We start from the raw sequence: 24288 nt of genomic DNA on the forward strand, positions 1-24288 counted from the left end.
AAGGTGTGATGTGAAAACTGAGCTGAGCCGGGACTAAGCCTAAAACAGCAATTTAAACTCTGGGATTTTTTTTTTTTTTGAGGGGATACTACGGGAGAAGAGGAAAGTTGAGCGATAGCCGCGGTGACGAACCTGCGGGAGCGAATGCGCGGCGGGGAACGGGCGGGGAGGCGCCTGCCCGCCACCCGCGGAACCGGCGGGAGCTCCGAGACACCCCGGGAGCATCCCGGGACATTCCAAGGGACAGCCCAGGATACTCTGTGGGCACCGGGGCACTGCCGGGGGAGCATCCCGGGACACCCCGGCGGCGATCCCGTAGCCGAACCTTTTCGTCGTTTTGTTTTTAGGTCTCCCTGCTGGGGATCGAGGTGTGCGGGCTGCCCCTCCCGGGGCCGAGTAGGTGCTTAGGAGAGGGAGAGAGCTGGAGGAAATGGTTCGTCCTGCAAGCCTTGGCAGACTCGGGTCCTCTTTATCAGAAGTAGCAAATCTTCAAAGAGGCGCTCATTGAATTATTTTTTTTTAGGATAGGATCCACCATGCTTCTGTCCCGTCACGGATTGCTGCTTGGTTTGTGGCCCAGTGTTGATTTTTTAATATGGGCTTCTGGGCCTTTTCCTCGTATAGTGAAGAGAAAATATATTAGCGGGAGGAAAGGCAGATTTGTGAACTGTTGCTTAAAAGAAAGGGGTGTATTTCCTTTGTTGCCATGTCTGAAGATGCTTTACTGGAAGAGGAGGACATCTGGGAGTACAAATCTATTAGGAAGCAAAAGCACCAAGGGAATTCACAGAGCGTCTCTACACCTGTGCAGACAGTAAGTGATGGCAGTGGTAGGCCAAAAAGAAAGAGAAATAGGAAAAAGAAATCCGTGGAAAAAACTGATACACCGCAGAAAACCAAGCAGAGGGCACGGCCAAGTCAGGATGCGGATCAATGTAAGGATGACAGTAGTGAGCACTCCCAGGAAAGCGTGAGTAGCCTGACGGAACAGAGCTCACAAAAGTCAAAGCCCGTGCATGATGGATACTGTCCCAGCTGCCAGATGCCTTTCTCTTTGCTATTGGTCCAGACACCTCAATGGCATGTCGATGAATGTTTGGATACTCCAGGATCCATTGAAAAAGGTATGAATAGAGTAAGAAACAAAAAGCCTTCAATGAAAAGTTAGAGGCTTCTCACGTAATGTTACTTTAAACCTTGTTTTTCATATTTAGCTCAAAATCTGAGATGGTAGTTGGTATGATTTTTTAAATGTTATTACTGATCAATACTATTTTTTTTTTAAATTTTTGCGTCTTTGTGAAGAATGTGGAAACCTGACATGAAAATCTAATTTCAGAATCTAATCTCAAAACTCTGAGAGTGGGGATAAAGATTCATGACTGTTTATCAAGCTCCAAGTTTTAGTAATTTCCTGAAGAAGGAGAAGTTGCATATTTGCATTTGTCTAAGGACATCTGGAACCTGAAATACACTAATTTACTTGAAATGTTAGCTCCTGGCCCAGTGTGATTTAGAAATTTTGTACAGAATTTTACATGAGCATTCTTGTATTGTAACGTAACACAAGGTAAAGTTTTGTTTGGAGTTCTGTACAAGAGGAATAAAACTGACACATGCCAACTTCAAAACAGAAACATACCAAATTATAGTTCCAAGGGGAAATACCATACATATCTGAACAGATTCAGGTATCCAAGTTATGTACTTAGTACACCTCCTAACTTCTGAAAATCAGAAAACATACAGCCAGGAAACTTGAGTAAAGGCTGCTTTAGGTGATGCAGTCACTTTCCTTTTTATATCTTTGTAACTTTCCTTGAACCTTCTTCTTCAGAACATTGACGTGCAAGTCCTTTAACGATGATTTTGGCAGCTGTTTTAATTTAAGGCAGGTGTGTTAACACCTCACTGCCATCTTCTACACCCATAATTAGCAGATGGAAACTTCTTGTGATTGATTTGTGCATTCACCTTAAAACCCTCAACAATTAGGCTAGCAAACCCTCAGCATAAAAACGCAGGAACAGCCATAATTTTTTTTTCTGGCATCTCAATGCTGAATATTTTTTCATGTAAGTAAATACAGGACTCTTTTCTTTTTTTTTTAAAGTTATGTGTAACCTAGCAGACAATTTGTAATGGAATTTCAGGTTGACTCAGAACTGAGATTTATTTCAAAACACGTCTGGTTTATTTGTTTATTATTTATAGTTTAAACGTTTGGCCTTTTCTGGTGCTAATTCTCTGAGCTTGTTGCTTGTATGTGGGGCAGTTCAAAACTAGAAGGTATACAATTACCTGAGCACAGCATTGAAACAGGCTTAATTATTTTTGCTGTTAAGGGGCTGTTAATTCTTGTTAATTCAGGCATAGTGCTGTATTAGCTGCAGGAGCTGTTTGGTTTTAAGTTGGAAGCATTCTCATTTCCACCCAGCTCAGGGCAGGAGGCCTTGGCAGCTTGAAAATTCCTTTTTAACTTGTGCCTTCTCTCCTTAAATAGCTGTATTTATTAGAAAAAAGGTTTTAAACTGTTTGTCACTTGTAATTTTTATTTTAATAATTATGCCAGCTATATTTGCAAAGATATTAACGTTTCATCTCTATTTCTCTTCTCATAGAGTGTCCTGACGGTTTGCTGTGTACTTCCACTATTCCATCCCACTACAAGCGTTACAGCCATTTTCTGCTTGCAGCAAACAGAGCAGGAGATTATCTTGTAAACTCCTCAGGAAACACTTTGGAGATGCAGATGACATTTTCTGCTGCTGCAAAGCCCAGCTGTTTCCCAAGGCATGTGGAGGAAATCTCACAGAATGAGAAACCACCTAATGATACAAAACCTGTCCCAAATGATGACTGTGCATTGATGGTACAGAGCTCACCGCAAATGAAGTCTCCCAATAGAGTCAGTGAAAGTACTTCCTTGTTTGCAGATGTTCAGAAACCTCAACAGGCATTTCAGCTTACGCAGACCACAGATAATAGCTGTAAATTTGAATTTTATGATTTTGCACCCTCTCAAGAAAGCGAAGCAGGAGAAGATCTATGTAGTCAGAAAGGTGCAAGTCAGCCGAGTCTGCTGCAGTCAAACGTGGACTTCAATGACTATGGCATTTCTTACTCTCCACTGAGTACTATTGAGGAAAGTGAAGAGGAAACTGAGGAAGAGAAGGAGAACGTAAAAGTGTCCCAGAATAAATTATTCGAAGTGCAGAACTTGGAAGATGAAGACTCTAGTTCTGAGGAATTTAAAACACTTGATGAACTTCTCTTCCAGAAGAGGCCTCAGTGTGAGCATAGCGAAACAGGAGATTCTGCAATTGAAAAAACCCTCTGTGAGGAAGTAAATACATTGAACCATCTGGATCATCAGCAAGGGGTGGTAGCCAGTGGGTCCTCTTTTACTCCTAATTGTGAGGAGGCTGAACAGCCAGGATTGGTTTCCTCTGATGCCAAAGCAGGTAACACAGAGTCAGGAGGTACTGGTGCCTGTTCTTTGGGTTCTGCATACACGAGTTTTCCTGAGGCATCATCACTGCCAGACAGAGAAGATGCTGGCTCCCTTCTACCACAAAAGAGTAACGTTTTGAGGGAGCCAAGTAAAATTTTAACTAATACAGATAAAGTGACTGCCAATGCAATTGAAGAAACAGCTCACCAGGAGAGTTTGCAGACAGTAGTGGAGAAAAAAGAAAATCTTAATACAGCTGCTGCGTGCTTTCCCAGCACCAGCTCTAAGTCAGCGGCGTCTCTTTCTGTAGCAAACATGAACATTAAATCCAGTCCTGCCAAAGAACTCAAACAAATGGACATTGGTGTTTTCTTTGGGTTAAAACCCAAAGCAAAAGAGGAAAGTAAAAGAGAGACGTGTTTGAGTGAGAGAAAGCAGATACCAAGTTCAGTAACTCCCAATGGAAAGAGGCCCAGACAGCAAAAAAGGAAAGCTGAGGGGTCTGTGGAAGATGTAGAAGAAGTTACAGAAAGTTCAAGTAAAAATGAAGCCATTGCAGATGTAAGTTCTGGTGGCCGACGAAGGTGGAGAAAAAAATTTAAAGAATTACCTACTACAGATGAAGGACCAAGGAAAAAATACTGCCCTTTCTACAAGAAAATACCAGGTAACCTGCTTTTTGTAGAGGTTAATTAATTTTGGCTAGAGTGTTGTGGTTTTTTCCTAATTTTAGGCTTTGGTATTTTTACTTTAGGGAAATTTGTGTAACAAAATGAAAAATATTTAGATGCCACCAGCTGAATTAGTTCTGTGCACTGTTGGGTGGTTTTAAGAAAGTATAACCCAGTGTAAAAGGACCACTTGTCAGTGTGCTTGTGTTTTAAAAAATACATTTGCAGAGATGCACAGGGGTCTTTATGCAACATTTTTATACAAACAGCAGCTCACTGAAAGCATACAATGGGAAATCAGGCATGTTTCATCTCAGCAGATATATTCAAAGACCCCAGATTGCTTGCTTAATAATGATGTGGTTGCATGCCTTAAGAGGAACGTTAACTGTGGAATAATTGAAGGATTGCAGTTTGATTGCAAAATGCATTCTGTTAAGCTGCAGTTACCTGTTTTATTTTGTGTTAAGAAGTTAGTATTAGATTTCAGTCTATCTGAACTTTCAAGAATGTCATCTGAATGCAGGTAAATGTGTTTTATTTGCTTAACCAGTTGCCATCTGTGTAGGATGGCAGCTGAACAACGTATTTGGGAGGTCTGTGAAAGTATTTGTATGTGGATACTATGTGAAATTTTTATTTTAGTAAGTGAAAATCTCTTTTTCTAACTGTTGACTGACACACAAACCGTGTTAATCTTTAAATGGCTCCTTAAACTGTGTGAAGTGTAACTATTACCTTTTAATTGGGAAGAAAGAAAGAAACCAAAAGCAACATCTAAATTTGGTTCTGAACTGTGAACGTTCACTGACTGCCTTCTCTTCCCTTTTTGCTCTAGGAACTGGTTTTACAGTTGATGCCTTCCAGTATGGAGAAATTGAGGGCTGCACAGCTTATTTCCTTACTCATTTTCACTCTGATCACTATTCTGGGCTCACAAAAAACTTCAGGTTTCCAATCTACTGTAACAAGGTAAGGTTTTTCAAGATTGCTAGATATTGCCTATTCTGCATGCAAATGTAATCATTTCTGTACTGATGAAAGTAAATAGAAAATCATCAGTTCCATTGTTAGGTCAGTTAGGCACAGTTGTTATGTACAGGGGAATCTGCAATTTGCTTGTAAGAAATCCTTACCTTGATGAAGAAGATTAGTGAAACATCCCTGTCTAGAAACCATGCAAATGATCAAGTTTGAAAGGATCTCTAGAGGTCACATAGACTGACCTCCTTTACAATGTGAGTCTAACTTCAAAATTAGACCAAACTGCAGGGAGCCTTTGTCAGCCAAAGTTTGAAAATAGGCCAGATTTCACTATGTTTTCTTGCAACCTGTTGCAGTGCTTACCTGCTTGAAATTTTTTTCCCTAGCGTACATTTGAAATGCCCCTTTTTGCAACTTGAGATTGTAGCTTGGGGTTTTTTTTTTTGTGTGTGTGCTTCATGAAGAAGCATCTGGCTCCATCTTCTCTATAACTCTATTCAAGTGATAGAAGTCTGAAATTAGGTTCTGCTTAAGCCATCTCTTCTCCACATTAAGTGAGTTGTTTTAGCCTGGTCCTGTGAGTCCTGTGCTTCAGGCTGCTCAGTGGCCAAGACTGCCATTAGCTGTCGTATGTCCAACCAGCTCTTTACTTGTAACATGGTAGGGCACCTTACTTAATCAACCCATCCAGAGTTTGCATCAAAAAAAGTGTTTATCATTTACTCTGGAAGTTTCCTGGAATGCTTTTGCCCCTTGTTGCCCTTCCAGTAGGTGCTGGAGAGATTGCAGTTCTCCATTGTAAGATGCAAGGGCCTGTTACCTGGAAACTTCTTCAGTTGTTTAATGAAGGCTTTCCTCACCTCTTCTTGACTTGGCAGTCTGTAATATGTTATTTCCCCTTGTTTTCCTCCTCTTTAATTCCAATCCATAATCTGTTGACAGGCTTTGAAAAGTTTCCTTTCTTAGGACAGCTTTTTTCAGGTTCTTTTTGATAGGTGAAGTGCTACTGAAAGGCATGATTATGGCCAGGACCTTATAGTTTCTCTCTAAGCCAGACTGTCTGGCTTTGAGAGCTTTTGTTTCTGAAACAAACAAATGCTTCTTTTAGATTTTGTTCCTATCCCATTTCAAATCCTTTTCCTCTTTCAGATAACTGGCAATCTGGTGAAGAGCAAGCTTCGAGTCCAGGAGCAGTATGTCCACGTGCTGCCCATGGACACAGAATGTACAGTGGATGGGATCAAAGTGTTGTTGCTCGATGCCAATCAGTGGGTATCATTGCATTTGTTGTGGAAAATTTGTATATATAGAATACTGAAGATAACCAGCTGCACAGGTGCAGTTTATGTTCTCATGATTTTTAGGTTTTCAGTGGATCTGAGAAAGTAAGGGTGGAAATACTTCACACTCCTGAGGTGGCTTAGTAACATGCATTTTTACTTCAGAAGCGATTAGACGTAGAAGCCTAAATTTCTTGCAAGTAGTTAACTCACCTGTTTCAAAAACTATCTTCAAAAATGAAACAGGCTCTTTTGAATTTTAGTTTATTTTGTTTTGAATATGTGGTATTAACCATTCTGAGTGTGTTTTATTAGCCATTCGTAGCTCCATAATTTTATTTTGTTTTGAGTGCATTATATTAGCCACACATAGCTCCATAGTTGTTATGCTTATTGAGGGGTAGAATGATTTTTCTAATGGTCTGGACACTTTGTTTTTGGTGTCTGGTTGGAAACATAGTAATTTGATTGTCAGATACCTTAGGCTTCTGTAGCTTCAACTGACAATAGGGAAATCTTGAGCTAAAGAAAAATGTGGTACTTTGGATCCCGTGAGAGACACAACATTTTTAAAACCGAACTTCAAAGAAAAGCCTGTTGAAATTTGGAACAAGACTTCTGGATTTGGTGGTACAGGGTGAGATTTTGGTCTGTTGCACTGGCACTAACTGGTAATGCTGGATCTAGAGTTCAGTAGCACCAGCCTTGTTGTCTTGTCTTTCTGCCTCTTGGTACCTTATTTGGCCACGGGCTAGAGGAAAAAGTCTCTTCCCTGCAGGATAGATACTGAAATATGGGACTGTGTCACAATTGGTTTGAATATTACTTGGTGTAGGATTTGTTTGTAGTTGGAAAGATAAGATTCCATGAAGTCCACTGAAAACCCTTTCTAGGAATGAAGGAAGCTTTGTTGCTTGTGTGATTTGGACACTTCTCATTTTTTCTATTTGTCTCTCTGATCCTCTGCTTCCATTTAAAAGGCATATATTCCTTAGGTACAAAGTTGAGCTTCTTGGAGAGTTCACCAATTCTGTCATTTTAGCTTTGATTCATGCCAGTTTTTCCTCTTTTGAGATTTCATTTACCCTTTGCAGATGGTTGATATTTAAAGTAGTCCCACTCTGGTTTTCCAGTTTGAGCTCTTGCTCTTCAGGTACCAACTGCAGAGAGTGCAGTGGATTTGCTGTTGCCAGTAAGGGAGTCTGTATCCATAATCATGGAATTCTGAATGGAGAATAACATTTAATATCTGCAAAGAGAATTTAAAAGAAAATGCTTCACTAAATCCTGTAGGACCAAAGATGAATCTGCAGTAATACAACTCCGTTTCTTCTGAATAAGAATGCTGCTTCTCTTTGGAAGATCTGTTTCCCCTTTGAATCAAACAATAGGACCTCAGAGATTGCAACTGAGGCAGCATCTTTGTTGTACCTAGAAGATGGGGCTTGATTGCTTTGATGTTGATGTGTTGGGGTTTTTTATTAATTCTTTTCGTCTCAGCTGAGAACTCAAGTCTAGCTTGGCTATTAGGAATAGCTGCAGAATCCCTGTAGAAATCAGAATTTCTGGCTAAATTAGGCTGCATAGTAGCTGTGATTTAAAATGCTGTTTTGCATACCTTCCTGCTGCTGCAGGGTGGTGTGTCTCTTAAGGCATTTTACCAGTACAGAGAGCTGACAGAACTCATGTGGGGTTTGTTTGTTTCAGTTGTCCTGGTGCAGCAATGATCCTTTTCCGTCTACCCAGTGGAACTGTTGTTCTGCACACGGGAGACTTCAGGGCAGACCCTTCCATGGAGCGCTACCCTGCTTTGGTTGATCAGCAAGTCCACACCCTGTACCTTGATACAACGTAAGTTGCCCTAAAACTGAATTTTTTTTCAGTTTACCCTTGTTCTTTTCAGTTTAGTAAGACTTTATGTCAACCAAATAAATGTAAGTATAAATTACTTTATTGTTTTAACACTTATTTGGTGTTGAATAAAAGCAGATATTTATTAAAATTTCATATATGTGTAGCTCTTTCAACTGTTACGCTGTTACATGAGAATGAAAGTGGGTGGTGGAGAAGATGCTGAAGTATTTTCTCAGATAACCATATTATTTATAAGTGGTATTGAATTCTGGCGGTAAAAACTCACACAATGTTAATCTCTAAAATAAGAGCTTCATGGAACACTGATTTTGTGTGGATTCCACTCTATTATGAAAAGAGGTGTGGAGGAATTCAAAGGGTGAAAGAAAGCCAAATGGTTAAATCAGTTGTCCGGGTTTTCATTAGACCTTTCTCTGACTCATGTTTATAAAATTGTTTTTCTGTGTGTGATGACTAATGCCCAGCTGCAGACTTGTATTTCTGTTCCATATGTTTCTGTGAATGAATAATGCCTTATGTTATGGTTTGTGTGCAGGACAAAAAATAGACATAAGGATGTAATTAGTACGTGGTACAAATATCCAGCTTGAAAGAGCATTTGATATTTATAAAGAAGAAGCTGTAGAATTCAGTGTCAGGGAGTGAATGGTGGCAGAGAAAACGCTGATATGCTCAGTGTAAATTTTGTTGCAACAATTTCACCTGGGCACCTCAGTGTTTCAAGTAGACTGAAATTCTAAAGAAGAATAATGTCTTTTTCATTTATTGTACGCGTGCAGTTTTGAGGGCCTTCTTGGTCGTCTCAAATGTTTTTTGTCTTGTGTAACAAACTGTTACAATTTGTTTCTCTGCCTCAGATATTGTAGCCCTGAATACACTTTTCCTTCACAACAAGAGGTGATCCAGTTTGCTGTCAACATCGCCTTCGAGACAGTGACTCTAAACCCACGTACTCTGGTTGTCTGTGGCACTTACTCCATAGGAAAAGAAAAAGTTTTTTTAGGTACGTAAAAGAAGTGTGCTGGATCAAATAACTAAATAAATATCTAAGCTAGTGTTAAAAAATTCCTTTCTTGAAGATATAAAATGTCGCTTAGTCTGGATGTTCAGGTATTGTGTAAAGAAGTTAAATATATTTAATAATATTACTGTTATTTTTTTAGTTTTCTTGTCAATAAGATTTAACTTTCTAAAAGAAATAGTTTTCTACCATGTTTACATACCCTCCATTTCACCTCAGTGATGTTTTACCAAATAAATATGACTTAGAATTTATCAAGGTATTTCTCTTTGCAATTGTCATACAAAATTCTGCTGCTAACATGTTGGGGCAGAGTTTTTTAAGAACCATTACAGACAGGTTTCTCTTCTTAATTAAAAATTATTTAGTACAAAAATCAGGAATATCTCCAAAACAAGCAAAAAAAAAAAAAAAAAAAAAAGAACTCTTTTATCATTTTCCTTGTCTGATTTCTTCCCAATTATCCTAAAGCAATTGCTGAAGTTCTGGGCTCAAAAGCGAGTATGTCCCGTGATAAGTACAAAACACTGCAGTGCTTGGAGTCAACAGTTGTTAATTCCCTCATCAGTATGGACTGGAATGGTACTTTGCTTCATGTTCTACCCATGATGCAAATTAATTTTAAGGTAAGTTCAGAAAATATTCTGAATATTTCAATAATATAACCAATATATGTTGATTAACCTGCTATTAAACTTCTCTTGGCTTCTCCCAACCAATGCTGTGTTTGGTGCTTCTTAATCTCTTGTCAGATCATATTTATTTAGTGTAGTTTTGACATGTAGCAATACATTGAAAATGAAATGCAATTAAACATTAATAACTTCTCCAAACATGATGTGGTGCTTGTACAAGATAAGATGAGGGTTGTTCAAAGACTTGCTCTTTGGAGGCCTTTTTGAAGTAGATTTATGTAACGACTGCAGGATCCGTCCTATTAGCAATTAATGTATTGTGACACGGAGTCCCCATTTTCAGCCTTTTACCTGGTCAGATGTAGGAAAAGACTAAATGGGCTTTCTGCATGTGAGTCTCTGTTTTGAGGCAGCCTGTGAACACAACCAGCTTCCAAATCTGCTGTCTGATAAAACAGTAATAGGGTTCTCTGTTCTTTTCAGTCCAATTTCTGCGTATTTATAGCCATATTTTCACATTTTAAAAGAACATTCACTCCCTGTGCTGATGATTTACACGGGAATAAGGTTATTTGAAAATCAATGAAAACTCACACATAAACAAATATATGCACTGTAGGATACCTCATATATACACATGCTTTAGTTTTTCCACACGCAATCTTCTCTAGTATTTGTAGCAAAAGCAAGGAAAGCATTTTATTTTAAAACATTGTTTCACTTAAGTGGTTTTCAAATGCGCATTTTGGTTGAGATTTGAGTGAGTTTTTGTTGTTGAGAGTTTCCGGGGGGATTTCTTAGTTAGGAAGGGTGGCCAACCCCCGGGTGTTTCTAAATAGAATACAAAATACCAAATGGCATTAAGGTAAAGCAGCAGACTCTGGATTAAAGGTAACCTGGAAGAAACAGGAAAACAGAGGTTATTTATGCTTTACAAGCCTGGATTCATTTTCCTGTTTTGCTGTAGACCTGCTGTGCCATCTCAAGCAAATCCTTCAGAGCAAGATGGTGTTTAGCTGCAGGACTAGTCAAGGTCAGAGCTGACCTAAAAAGGAGAAAAAGAGGCTATATGATTTGGATGGGAGCTGCAGGAGATGGAACAAAATATCTTAATGTTTTAACTTTGTTCTATAATGTTTTCCATGGTGGGGCAGAAACTGAGTAATGGAAACGTGTATGGGTTTATTTTTAAAGTGTTGTCTTAACCGTTAATCTGTTTTAGTTTCTTCTGCAGATTTCTGGGTAGTTATGTGATGCTGCTGTCACCTGTCCCAGCATGTATCTAAAACAGGAGGTTCTAGATGAATCTGAAGCACGATAGAAGCAATGCCTGCACGCTGGAAAGGGCCAGGAAAGATTAAGGGCGTAGTGATGTAGTGGATGGGAGTTGTGATCTAACAGCAGGGCCCTCTGGACTGGGGCTTTGACCTCACATGTGGAGTTTTTGAATGTGGTCTCGTGCTGTCATTAGTAATGTTGTAAGCTGGGAGTGCTGTGAGGACTTCCAGAGTGCTGAACATCCAGTGGGGCCAGCAGCTAGATGAGTGCCTGGGTGGAATGTATTATCAGTAAAACGTGAAGAGCATTAAATGTTCAAAGATGAGTTCACATGACCATCTAGCTTGCTTCTGCACGTGAGCTCAGCAAAGACAGTATTTAAAAAATAATTTATCTGATCACTTGCAATCCCGTTCTAGTTAAAGAATGGTGAATGATATCATCCTGTTTTTACAGACTGTGTAAATGTTGATGCCATCATCTCCACTTGTATGTTTTTTGTCTTTGGTTGGATTATACAACATATGTTTTTCTTGGTTTACTGGCTCATTACTGGGAAAGCCAGAATTTTTTAGTGATCCTCATCACTAAATGCCAAGGGTTTCATTTTCTTCTGGGTCTTTCCTGCCTCTTCTGTTGTATTTGATCCTTAGCCCCACTCAAGAACATAATCCTGCTTCTTAATTGGGCTAATTTTCTGCTTATGTAGTTTCAGCTATGAACCTACAAATCCATGAAATGAGTAAGCTTTTTGTGTTATTGTAATTACTGTTGGATGGGGTTGGGTTCTTTATGTTCTTTTGTGGTTTTTTTCCTATGTATAGCTTTGGCTTTCTTGAAGAGCTTGTAGAAGATGATATCAAACTTTCTTCACGTGCTATCTTGGTCGAAAAGTGAGATGACATGCTGTACATTCATCTGGTGGATATTCTAAATGAATAACATTCACATAAATTAAAAGAAAAAATAGAAATTATGTCTAATGAATTTTAAAGTAAAATATTAATAAAAATAAACCTTTCATTGCTGAAATATTGCAAGTGGATTTGATATATAAAAAGAAAATATTAAAAAAATAATCAAAGAGATGCGATTCGTCACGGCAGTATTTGGTTTCACCCCAGTAAAATACAAGGGTTGCTGTATGTACTGACAAATGGCTGTTCTTGAATAAGCCAGATGAGTTTAAGTGGTCTTGGGGCTCATGGTAAATTAGATATTTGATCACTTTTGAGTCTTCCTACCTTATGGAATCTGTTTGTGTGTACCTCTGGCTTTAGCGACACTGTAGATAACGGGCTGTCATGGTGATTGAAGTAGGTTGATTTAGCTATGAAGTGTATTTTCCGTTTTAAAAGGATGAAGGTTTAGAACAGTGCTGGCAAAAGCAATAAAAGAAGAAATTGGAATGCGTATTTGAAGTGGACTTGTTATGAATAAACACTGTAGTAATTTGTTTTGGGGAAAGAGGCCATCTTTTCCAAAATGTATGCATGGTTCTTTTGCAACAAACAATTTTTTGTAAAGGTCAGTAGATGAGGCTTCTGCCACAGGAATAGTCAGTGGGAAGTTTCAAGAGAACTTGTCTCTCTGGGTCTGTGGACCTCTTCTGTGTTGCTTAGCTGTAGGATTGAGGTGAGACTGTCAGAAGTGCCTGTGATCTAAATGCACAAATAATTTTTATAAGATTGAAATTGCATCCTTAATATGAATGTTGTTCTCTTGATTTATAACAAAATTTGAAAGCAGATTAGCATTGATTAATATAATAATCATTGTATTTGAAGTACTTTATTTAGATTTCATTAGAGCAAGGGGAGCAAATATGTGAATAATTACCTTAAGCTATGTTAATCTTCCAAAAATGAAGTGTGAAGGAGAATTAGACTGCTATAGTTATACCTTTAATCAAGTGAGAACTGTATTGAGTCATGGCAGTGAGCCATAATTCCTGTTGCTGAATGAAATGTGTTCTGTGATAGGGTTTTTGTTATTCCTTTATGTGCCTTGTTGGATTCTCTATGTTGCTACTGTACATTGTACTGAAGATGTTTTTACATCTGCCAGTGTCACAGGTAGCTTTCTGCTGTCCTGTTTAATAGTTTTTAAGTGTCTGACACATTGGTTAGTGTTCCATCAACAGCCCCATCTATCCCCCCCTGCCCTTCTCTTTTAATCAATCTTTATTTTGTAATCCTCTTCCTCCTGCTAATAAAAAGTTTATGATTCTGAATTCTGTAGCCTTGCAGGACTCTGAAATGGAGAATGTGCCTTTTAAGAATTTATAGAGGACACATGAAACTGATTTTCTATTTTTAACTGGAAGTCATACCTACTTCCCTTTATCCAGGAATAGGATTGTATGTTCCTTATACGTGGAAATGTTTTCAAGTTAATTTTTTTTTGAGAGTGAAAAGATGAGAGGTGGTTTCCTTCCTGTCATGAGTGGAGACTTGGTAAAGCTTAGTTTAGTCATGCACTGGCTTGCTGCAATTTTTTTGGGGTAGCTTAATTAACTCTGGGTGCTTCTGGGTATAAGCAGGCATTGGGATCTCAGTGGCACAAATGAATCAGATGATTTTGCACTGAAGCAGCTTTCACCACATTCTATCTCCCACTCAGCTGCAAGAGTGCTGACCTCCAGCTTAGAGAAAATTAATGACTTGGGGAGGAAGTTTTATAAGAAAATGTGATTTTACCTTATGTGTTCTGATCTGTAGTGCATAGCAGATGAAGCAATTGAGATCCTATGGGACAAGTTGTTTTGCAAATGTGAATATGTATCACTAATAATTTCAAGGCAGATGATATTTAAAATTAAAAAGATAATATGAACACATGAAAATAAAATGTAGTCTGAAGTCTGTCCATTATGAAATCTCCAACCTTTAGTCTAATGAGCTATTTATTTGGTTTAAGTATATGCTATTTTTTTTCACAGGGCTTGCAAGATCACTTGAATAAGTTTTCTGAGAATTTTGATCAAGTTCTGGCTTTCAAACCTACTGGGTGGACCTACTCTGATTCATGCCTTTCTTTGGCGGATATCAAACCTCAGACAAGAGGAAACATCACCATATATGGTATAAGAGTGGCAAAGATTTAACTTTGTGTGGATGCTTTTCATATTTTTTGTTCTGGAAAATCCTACTGTTTTTTGTAACCAGTACTTTTTCTGGTAACTCACTGAAAAACCGAACAGGTCTCTCCAGGAGAGATCTGTGAACTGAGTAATCAAGAACACCATAAATGCAGATTTTTACATACATTTTGCACCTCTCCTCCTCATGTAAATAAAACTTTCATCTGATACATGTAGAGAGTGCAGAAATGGGAATCTTGGCCTGACTGATGCTGGTGGCAGTGCAGTTCCAGAGCCGAGACTTCATTCCATGTCTTACTTGTTTCTGACAGACTGAGTCTTCCTCTCAGGTTTTTTTTGGTGGGTAGAGCTGAATCCCTTAATTTTCATTTAACCAGGTGATTGTTGTTGCTCAGTTTGCACTGATGAGTGACGTGGTGACTTAATGCAAGGTAATTTTCCTAGAAGGAAGATTGGGGGTTTTTGTTTTACCTTAGCTATAAACTTTAGATGCCAAATAAAAATTTTAAAAAAACTTTAAGGTATTTCTTAGCTGAGAAGTTTGCAAAAGTGCTTTAGCAAGAAGCTAAGTAGACTGACAGATCACTGTGATGTTTTTCTTTTCAGGGATTCCTTACAGTGAACACAGCAGTTACCTGGAAATGAAGCATTTTGTTCAATGGTTGAAGCCACGGAAAATCATCCCCACTGTAAATATTGGTGACTGGAGAGCCAGAAGCCTGATGGAGAAGCATTTTAGAGACTGGATGACTGAGGACAGTGGGCATAAATAAATATAAAGAAGAATGTGTAGTTGAAAGGAGGTAGGCTGGAGTGGGAACTGTGAGTTCCTGTGAGTTTTATTTATCTCCTTTTTCCACAGAACTTTCTTTAGGGAGGACTAAACCGCCATTCTCTGAGGAAAGCTGAACTTGGAAAAAGAAAAAAAGGCACCTTGCTTTCTTGTGTATCCACTACTTTTTCCCCCCTACAACTTGAATTTTTTGCAAGTGCATATTTCATGTTATTTTTGTCTTAATCCTTTTTCCCCGTTCTTAATTTTTCTCAGATTATTGAGTTGTGCAGATATGTAATGCTGGGGATGGAACAGTCTCCAGGTTAATAATTTCTGAACATTAAGTTATTGTAAGAAAAGAGACAATACTAAGCTTATGTCACATGCTGTCAACTCAGGCTTCAGAGAAGCTTGTTTCATGAGGCAGAGCTGGCTATTGTGATTTAAATCTTGTAAACAAAACTTACCTTATGAGAGAGGATTGACTCGGGCTCTTGTAACGTGTACTTCAGAAAATGGTTTTTGTAAAAGACATTGCTACCTACATTCCACTTGAGATTTTCTGCCTTTTTTTTAATTACCTTTTTTTAAATAAAGAATATACGTGATGCCTGTGTATTCTTTCTGAGCAAAATACATTTCTCTTCAGTACTGTAGGTGCTAACCTAAGAAACCTGTCTGCACTGTCCTTGGTGAATGTGCAGTTCATGTTGTTTGTCTGAGGTTGTTCCTGTGTCCTGGTAGTGCCAGTTCTCAGCGCCTGGTCAAAGCACAGAAGGGGTTCCTCGCTGGGCAGCCCCCATTTGGCTTTGCAAGGTTTGTATACGGGTTTGTCACTTGAATGCTGGAAAACTGAGAAAGGCAGATACGCTACTGGCAGCTGAAAGGTAAACCTCACTTTGAATTTTTTTCTCCTGAATCCTACCAGATTATCAGCGCTGCTTTTTCTGTGTCTGCTTGGTATTTATGATACTGAAGTATGGGGTTGCAGGCAGGCACACTACTAAAGTTTTAAACACTAAAGTAAAAACTATTCCAAACTTCCAGGATTGAATCACATGTGAAAAATCATCCCTCAGAGTAGCTTGTCTGAAATCTTCAATGCCATTTTTTTGTTGTGAAAACTTTTTTTTTTTTTTTAAATGATCGGTGTGAGTATAAACAGATCCTTGTCTTTGATTGATGAGCTCTGTAATGTGAAGTCACTTATTTTATTCGTCCTATGAGAGAAATAACTGTGAGAAACTGATGGAAAAAAGATTCTTTGTCCTGAAAGAATTGTGAATCAGTATTTCGCTGACATATGGCATTGTAAATGCTTCAGTTTAAATTTTATGTAAAAGAAATCTGAAGCTTTTGTTTACATCATGCACGATGCTAGCTAGCTATCAAAAGAACTGGTAACTCTCTTGGACAGCAGTGCACATTCCTAGGATTCCGCTCCTTTTCAGAGGTGTGTGAAAAAGTATCTTTTATTTATATATTATTATATATTTTTATATTTATATAATATTATTATATATTTATTTATATATTACAAATCAGAGCAAATTTGGAGATTGTTTGGCAGGCAATTGATTCTAGAAGTTGAATCTTTAAGGAATTATGCATGGTTTTTTTGGCCCCTGAGGTCTTTTTCCTGACTAATTTTTGCACCAATTATGAGAGGCTGGAACAGGCACCCCAAAGTCAAATCTTAGTCACAACTCTGACATCTTCTTGCTTTCATGGTTGCATTTTCAAGAGTGACTATTCCTACAGAGAAGGAGTATATAATCATAGAATGGTTTCAGTTGGAAGAGGCCCTAAAGGTCATTTTGTTCCCACCCCCCTGCTGTGGACAGGGACACCTTTCACTAGACCAGGTTGCTTATCCAACCTGGTCTTGAACACTTCCAAGGATAAAACAGGTATGTATATGGGCTCACAGAGGCTGATTTGCAGTTCCAGTAGTTTGTGCCAGTTGGTAGCACTGAACTAAAAGAATCTGGCTTTCAGTGTGAGGCACCTGTTGCCTTCTGTGGCTCTTTACCTCCTGCTACCAGTTTGTACCCCGTTACCCAGAAAGAAGGGTTGGGTCTTTTTTTTTCTTTTAAAAGCAAACTCATTTCTGAAACTAACCACAAAACTGTGTATCTTGGAAGACACTGACATTGGCATCTGCTAGATTGACACAGTCAATCCTGCCCTGATGTGGAACAGATGGTGATGGGCCTCACTTCAGTCAGCAGAGCAGAAATGGCTTTAGTGCTTTAGTGCTGGGGTCTGTTTCCAGTTGCCTGCTCTGCTGTAGGTATTTCTGCTTTCATTCCTCCCTCTTTCTGGTTTGTATTTGCACTTCCACTGGCTGTTTTTTGTGGGTAGATGAATTCTGCAGCATTTTATCCACCTTCATGTTGGGACATCTCCATGTTACCCAGTCACTTGGCCTCTTTGGTATGGAAAAAAGTCTTTTCGGAATCCAAACCCAGGAATAAATTATTTTTGTTCTCTTTATTGTAAAGGAAGAAGATTAATAACAGGATTAGATCGCTTAGATTGCCTAGGAGGACATATAAGCAGATGTGGAAAACTAAATATAACTAACAAGAGTTTTGTGGGAAGATTTTGTATGACAGGACCTTTTCCTTTGTCTCGGTGATTCCGAGGGACATCTCTCTGACCTCAGCAGGAGAGGTCAGACCTGGGATAAACCCCATGTGAGTGTTATTGTGCAGGTGTCATTAATTAGGACTTGGGGCACGGCTCCACTTTTCCTAATGAAATGAGTGTTTCTTTTAGTCTTTGAGCAGTGCTGGCATTAGAGGTATAGGAGTGAAAGCATTTGTTATTTTGGTTTAGAGAGGAGGTTCTGACTACAGCAAAGGGACCACCTTTTCACAGTCAGTAGATGGGGACTTTTGATCTCCGTGGTGTCATAGAAAGACCACACCAGGGGTACCCTGGACAGTGGGGTGGATGAGTCAGTCTGTGTCCTTAACCTCACATCAAATGACTCACATACTAACACGAATAATACCGGATTTTACTAAAGCAAGATGGGCCTGTGAAAACCTCAGATGCTCTTCCAGTTTGTCTAGTGCTGGCAGACTCAGGGCAAAAGGCAAAGCAAATGAAAGGGGCAGCTGTAACACTTGCTTGATCAGTGCCCAGAACAGTTTTCAAAGCCAGCCACTCTAAAGAATCACTTTGTATTTCCCATCAGGACTCCTGCTCTGATTACATATCGCCCCAATAGGCAGATAAATGAGCTAAAAGCAACTCTGTTTGAAAAGGGTAGCAGGAGGGGAGAGGGGAGATGAGGAGAGCAGCTCCCTGGCTGTGCTGACTCAGGCAGTGGGTTTCAGGCTGGCTGTGATAAATAAGAGCACCCACGGCCCGTGGCTGCTACCGAGGAGGCTGCTGGGGGGGCAAGTGCAAAGCATCACAGAATAAAAGCATGTGGGCAGTTAAAGGGAACTTCAAGGTGCTGGTGTCTCTTCACACCTTGATGTGAAATAACGATGGCAAGTTGGGTGGTTAAAGCGTTTCTCTTATTTGATGAAATCTATCTGTTCATTTGAGCTTAGTAAAGCTTATGGGGTTTTTTTGCTTTTTAAGATGGTGTGACTTCAGATACATCCTTCCTGCAATTAGGGATTGATTTTGACTGTGTTTTGAATTTGAAGACTGCTTCAGGGGATTATGTGGGAGACTTGTTACCATGTCAAGGCATAGATGCAGTTATTGCCTTGATGTATTTTCTGTATCTGAATAATTTTTGGTGAGTTTTCTTTGGTAGGGGACAAAAAGGAGGTTAATTTTGAGAACAAGAGAATGCAGCCCAAACTTTCCCATTCTCCCTTAGGTGCAGAAAACCAGCTGCTGCTCATTTCAGAACCAAAACAGACAAAAGCATCACTTTTGAGGGTGGTGCTTTATATGTTTAGGCTTTATAGTCAAATGATTCAATTTGAAATTTTATTCAATAGCCACCTTCAAATCAACTGTGTTTGCAACACATTCAGTGTTAATATTTGTAAAACACATGGTATTAGTACCTAGGGGGAAATATGACAGGGATGAATGAAATTCACAGTAATCACTGAAAATTTTTCAGTGCCAATTTTAGAAATTGGAGCTCCTATTCTGAAGTTTCACGTCTTGGTTCAGATTATAAATATGCATTTGGAGTGCTGAATTTAATACTCTCAGAAGCAGTGCAGAGAAAAGCTAGAAGGAGCATACAGCCCTGTAACAGAAATGAAGGGACAAAGCAGTCTGTCAAGAAAAACAACACAGGTGAGCTGACTGCTACCTTTTTGCTGAATCTACCCAGCTCTACCTACTGTCTGTGGGCAGGAGCTTCAGTGCAGGAGCAAAGGCAGAGTCCTGCACAGCCTGGAGGCCTCTTCTCTTTCTGCTTTCTGATCTGGACCTTTACCCAGTGCTGTACAATGGCACCTTGTTATCGAATCTCCAGCAAATACTTTGGCATGGAAAAAGCTTTTTCCACTCTGTCACATCTGCTCTGGTATCTCAGAGCAGATAGGGACTTGTTTGTGCCAGTTTCCAATATGTTCTTACATAAAACAAACTGTTTTTAAAACCTTAAAGCTTTCCCGTTTGGCATTTGAATTTAACTTTGTTTACCTTTCCTTCTATATAGTGTTTTGGTTGTTAAGGGCAGAAGAGAAAAAAAGTTCATCATCTCAGGGAAAAAGATACCAGTGGTGCATCTGAGCAAAAGGTGACATGAGGACACAAATGTGAACAAGGGTGACTTTGAAGCCGAGTTCAGCAAGACCAGGGCTGGCTGTGAGGTTCTACATGTGCTGACTCTCGCTGCTTCCCACCCTTCCTGGCAGCACATCACTTTCCTCCCTGCAGAGACGGTGATTTCAGTGAACTGTGTTGTGAGAAGCAGATTTTTACTGACCACTCCGGTCCTTTGTCAACTCCTAGCAGAGACCTCCCCAAATGTGGCGCTGCCAGCAGCAGGATCTGACCCACTTTTCAGCTCCTGTTTCAGAGAAGAGATGGATCAGAGCATTTATCTCAGCAGGGCTTCCTCAGTCAGAGAAAGGCAGGTTGGATTTTACTTGTTACTGAGGTAATGCTGTTGGCTTGGCTCTCTGCCCTGCTCTTGGTCACATCTATTGCCTGAACAAGGGTGGTAAAGCTGAAATTCAGCTCTTTGTGCTGCTACCCAGCGACCATCTGAGGAACTGAACTCTGCAGCACAGCAGGAGCCTGTTTTTTTTCTAACACCTTCATGGTCACAGCCCCAGCTCATTCCTCCCAGCTCTTCTGCAGGGAAAGTGTCTGTGGGGCCCACAGCCAGGCAGGGGAGAGCAACGTGCCACAGGATTGCTGGGGCAGGGACTGACAGCCCTGGTGGGCAGAAATTGGGGTCCTGGGCCATGGGGAACACCTGGATTGAGCAGAGAACTATTGGTGCCCTCAGGGCCACAGCAAACACTTCCAGTTAGTGGGTGGTATTTATATGGTATTCTGCCATATAAAATCCAGAGTATTCTGTATTTGACAAAGGAGTGGCAGGGGAGGGACAAATGCAGCAGACAGTGGTACACTTAGTGACAGCTCATTAGGAAATGACTAACTACCACACTGCCTGAAGAGATTGGTGGGGTGGGGAGAACAGGGATGCTGTCCCCTGTGCTCATTTGGCATGACTCACAACCCTGGAACAGCCAGGCTGAGGACAGAAGGGTGGGAGGCAAGCAAGGCAGGGCTCTGTAGAGCTGCTGTCAGCAGCAACTGGATGTCCACATCCTTCCTGCAGCAGTGCCCACACCAGCACCACCGGCAGACCCCCCCCCCATCACTTCAGCTGGAGTGATTCATGGACATTTTGTCATTCTAAACATTTCTAAACCTCCTTTCTGAACACCATTTGGTGACCATGTCCTGGCTTCATGCCACAGGGAGGATCAGGGCAGGAACTTGACACGAACATTCCCTGCTCCAGAGAGGCTTCAGTTCGAGATGTGGCAGCAGCTCTCAGGCCCATGGGCTCTTCAAGGGCTCTGGATGGCGCAGTGCAGGAAAATCTAATGGCCCTCATTTACCTGTTTTTCACACCAAACACAACCAAAGGAACAGCTGCCATGCACTCAGCCTGATTCCTACCACTTCAATCAAATACAGCTTGGGAGGAGCTGCCAGTCGTCTGCTCCCACCTGTGAATGAAACCAAAGGGACTGGGGGACAACATCAGGCTTATAAAGTACCTCATCCACCAAGCGATTCAAATCAAGTGGTTTCCTTCTGTTGACAATCCACTTCTTTCTTCCCTTTTTCTCTTTCCACGTTAATCCGTGGAGGAGTACTAATTTCAGCTGGAGATTCTCGCATGCAAATCGGAGTCTAAGCCAAAGGTGGAGAGAAAAGGTGGGAAGGACTCTGAGTGCATCTGTAATAAATATGATATCATCAGAAGATATGAGAGGGCTGCAGACTGCACCAGCCATGAAATGTGATGCTTAATCAATTAGGGAATTACACAGCAACAGAAGCGGATGATCAGTGGCTTCAGTCAAAGCCATGTCCCAGTTTGGTGCCTTCCAGCTTGTCCTGAGATGTTCATTCAAGCAAGCAGCTTGATTCTCAATGATGCCTGGGGCCAGCAGACATCTGTCTTACCTCTGACTGCTACAGATCTGGCCGTGACCCTGGGCTGTTCATCATGAAGAACCAGGAACAAACATGACAAGGACAAGCAGAACAGGAGCCTATCACACAGGACAGCTGCTTGCTGAGGTGAAGAACTGTGGCTCAGATCACACCTCCAGGTACACCTTGAAGCTGCTACTTTTCTTCCCTTTAACCCTTCTTGGATGTTAGCACATGGTGCCACAGCCCCTGGGGACACAGCAGATGTGGGTCTCCTGTGGGGATGACAGCAATGCCCAGCTCCTTCTTCAGGCACAGACATTCTCCTGGCTGCAACACCAAGACATCCCTGCACGGCTCCTCAGGATTTGTGCCGCTGGCAGAACTTGAGACGAGACAAACAGATGGAAAGTCCCAGGAAGCCCAGACAACAGTGCATGTTTCATCCAGGTGCCAGAGAGACTGGACACATAGTTATTCTGAGTTATTTCAGTGTTTTACCTGATCTTGAAGAACAGGTGCTACTAACTGCCATTTGTCTGATGCTAGGAAATAGCCTTAAGCAGATTTTTATTTTTTAATCACCAAATACAAAAAAAATATCTTTAGAGCAGAGAACTCCTGTTTTGTCATCTTTTTCTTACTTTTTTCCTACCTACAGTTCCTTTTGTTGTTTATAGTTATTCCTCATGACTGAGTTTTTCTTCCTCTCTATTCTGTTCCCCAGCTAACTTTCCAATACTGGGGATTTCTCAGAAACTTTTATTCTTAGAAATTGGAGCACAAGGACATTTGCTTGGAAGCAAAGTGATATCTGTGAAGAATGACTTTGGACATTGAATAAAACAGAAAAAGGGCAAATTGGAGGGAAAAGGCCAGAATTTCTGTTGGGTATCTAATCAGTTTTAGGACATTTAACATTTAAATGAGGTTATTTTGGCAAAATGAGTCCTAGTGTGGAATATGTGGCTGATCAGTAGGGGCTGCTGAGGAGCAAATACTCAAAAACATTGGCTTTTCCTGGATTGTGCAACCTCCACCATTACTGATGGAGGTAGTATCCTTCCAATAGCCCTTGAAGCATAAACCATGGCTCTGTGTTTCATAGACAAAGACAGAAACAGATTTCTTGGGAAAACTTATAAAGGCAGAAAACTTGGATGTGGCTCAATGATGTCCATAATGATGAACATCACAAACATTCAGCATTTTAAAACAGAGGATTAGCACCACTGACAGCCACACTCTTAGTGCTCTCACCAACTGCTTAACTTGACCCTCCACTGCTGGGTTGTAAGAGAAACAAATTCTCAGGCACAGACTGACCCAGGCACCCCAGGATGGAACACTGAACACAGCCAGACACTTGCTGTGGCAAATCCAGTCCTGCTGCCACCACAGTGGTTTGGTGCCCTCTGAAGAGCTGGTCCTGCTGTAAGGTGGAGGTGGGATGGTTGTATCACCAATCAGCTCAACAGCAAGAAAAAGGCTCGTTCGTGGTTGCTGAGAATCCTCCTCTGTGGCGGTGCAGAGACGCGGCTTCTCTTGCTGAATGAAAGATTTGTATCAACCTTGGCTGGCCTCTCCGCCTCTTTAAAGGATGCAATAAATTAGAAAGTGATAAAGGGCCAAAGGGAACATTTGAAATTCCAGTAGCATTTCTAGGAACTGCCTGTCACACTCCACGTTCCTTGCAGTGACTTGCTGGCCAGCCTGCAGAAGGGAAGTGCTGGCTACAGCAAGGCACATATATGGGACTACTGTTTATCCCTGGGAAACAAACCAAAAAAGCTCTTAAAGCATCTCAGATTACCTTGTCAGCTGTATAGACCCAGAGGTAGACAGTCCTGTGGTTAAGGCTTTCTGCTGAGGATTCAGTACACTCTCTAGCCCCTGCCATGATAAAGGGAGCACGAGTGAGGAAGCATCCTCATACTATTAGTATGTCCCCTAACGGGCCTGAAGTTATGGATGAATCCATTTGACTGCAATTGTGCAGCTCTCCATAAGCAGCACAGAGATGGGGTGAGCCAGTTCCTTGCAGGGAAGAGGGAACATCACCCAGTGTTGCCTCATGACGGAGCTGTCTGAAAGGTGACTCAGGGCAAGCCAATTTCTGCAGGATATTAAGGATGGCTTCTCCCTTAGCATGGAATGGGCACATCAGCATCTCCCCATAGCATGGAGCATTCCTGAACCAGCCCTTATGCCTATAATGTACAGTTCTGATGGAGGCTTTTCCAGCAACGTTCTCAGAGCTAAAGCAATTCATAGTATTGAATGTGATGCTTGAGATCACGTTCATGGTAAGAGACATCATGATGCAAATGTGTCTGAAATTACTTCCTGAATTTTACAGTGTGTGTGCAAGGAAATGGCTCTCCTGAGGTCACTGTAAAATTTGGGGCAAAACATAGATTAGGCACTTGGTGTCCCCAGCTCACCACCGATCCACTCTCTCCCCAGTGTGCAGGGTGACATCACTCTCTTTTATTGCTCCTCTTTGACTCCATTTGCAGAAATCCCAGCCATACTGAAGCATGTCTGGGTGTTATTTAGTTATCCCTGTTAAATACATAGATATTTATTTAGATATC

The 24288-nt window shown here is 40.7% G+C and overlaps 1 protein-coding gene across 1 annotated transcript; it reads left to right on the forward strand.

Annotated features, from left to right (window-relative positions):
• The first annotated feature begins 232 nt into the window (after nucleotides 1–232).
• DCLRE1A (DNA cross-link repair 1A) lies at nucleotides 233–15680 on the forward strand. The gene is made up of 9 exons (XM_027902100.1): nucleotides 233–1124; nucleotides 2622–4121; nucleotides 4964–5097; nucleotides 6259–6377; nucleotides 8097–8240; nucleotides 9122–9267; nucleotides 9757–9911; nucleotides 14140–14281; nucleotides 14908–15680. The coding sequence occupies exons 1-9, from the start codon at nucleotides 707–709 to the stop codon at nucleotides 15072–15074; spliced, it is 2925 nt and encodes a 974-aa protein (XP_027757901.1). The 5' UTR covers nucleotides 233–706; the 3' UTR covers nucleotides 15075–15680.
• The last annotated feature ends 8608 nt before the right edge of the window (nucleotides 15681–24288 follow it).

The sequence above is a fragment of the Empidonax traillii genome, unplaced genomic scaffold (assembly GCF_003031625.1).
Source record: "Empidonax traillii isolate 1590-97213 ecotype Southwest subspecies unplaced genomic scaffold, ASM303162v1 scaffold839:size271545, whole genome shotgun sequence".
In the NCBI taxonomy this organism is placed as follows: Eukaryota; Metazoa; Chordata; class Aves; order Passeriformes; family Tyrannidae; genus Empidonax; species Empidonax traillii.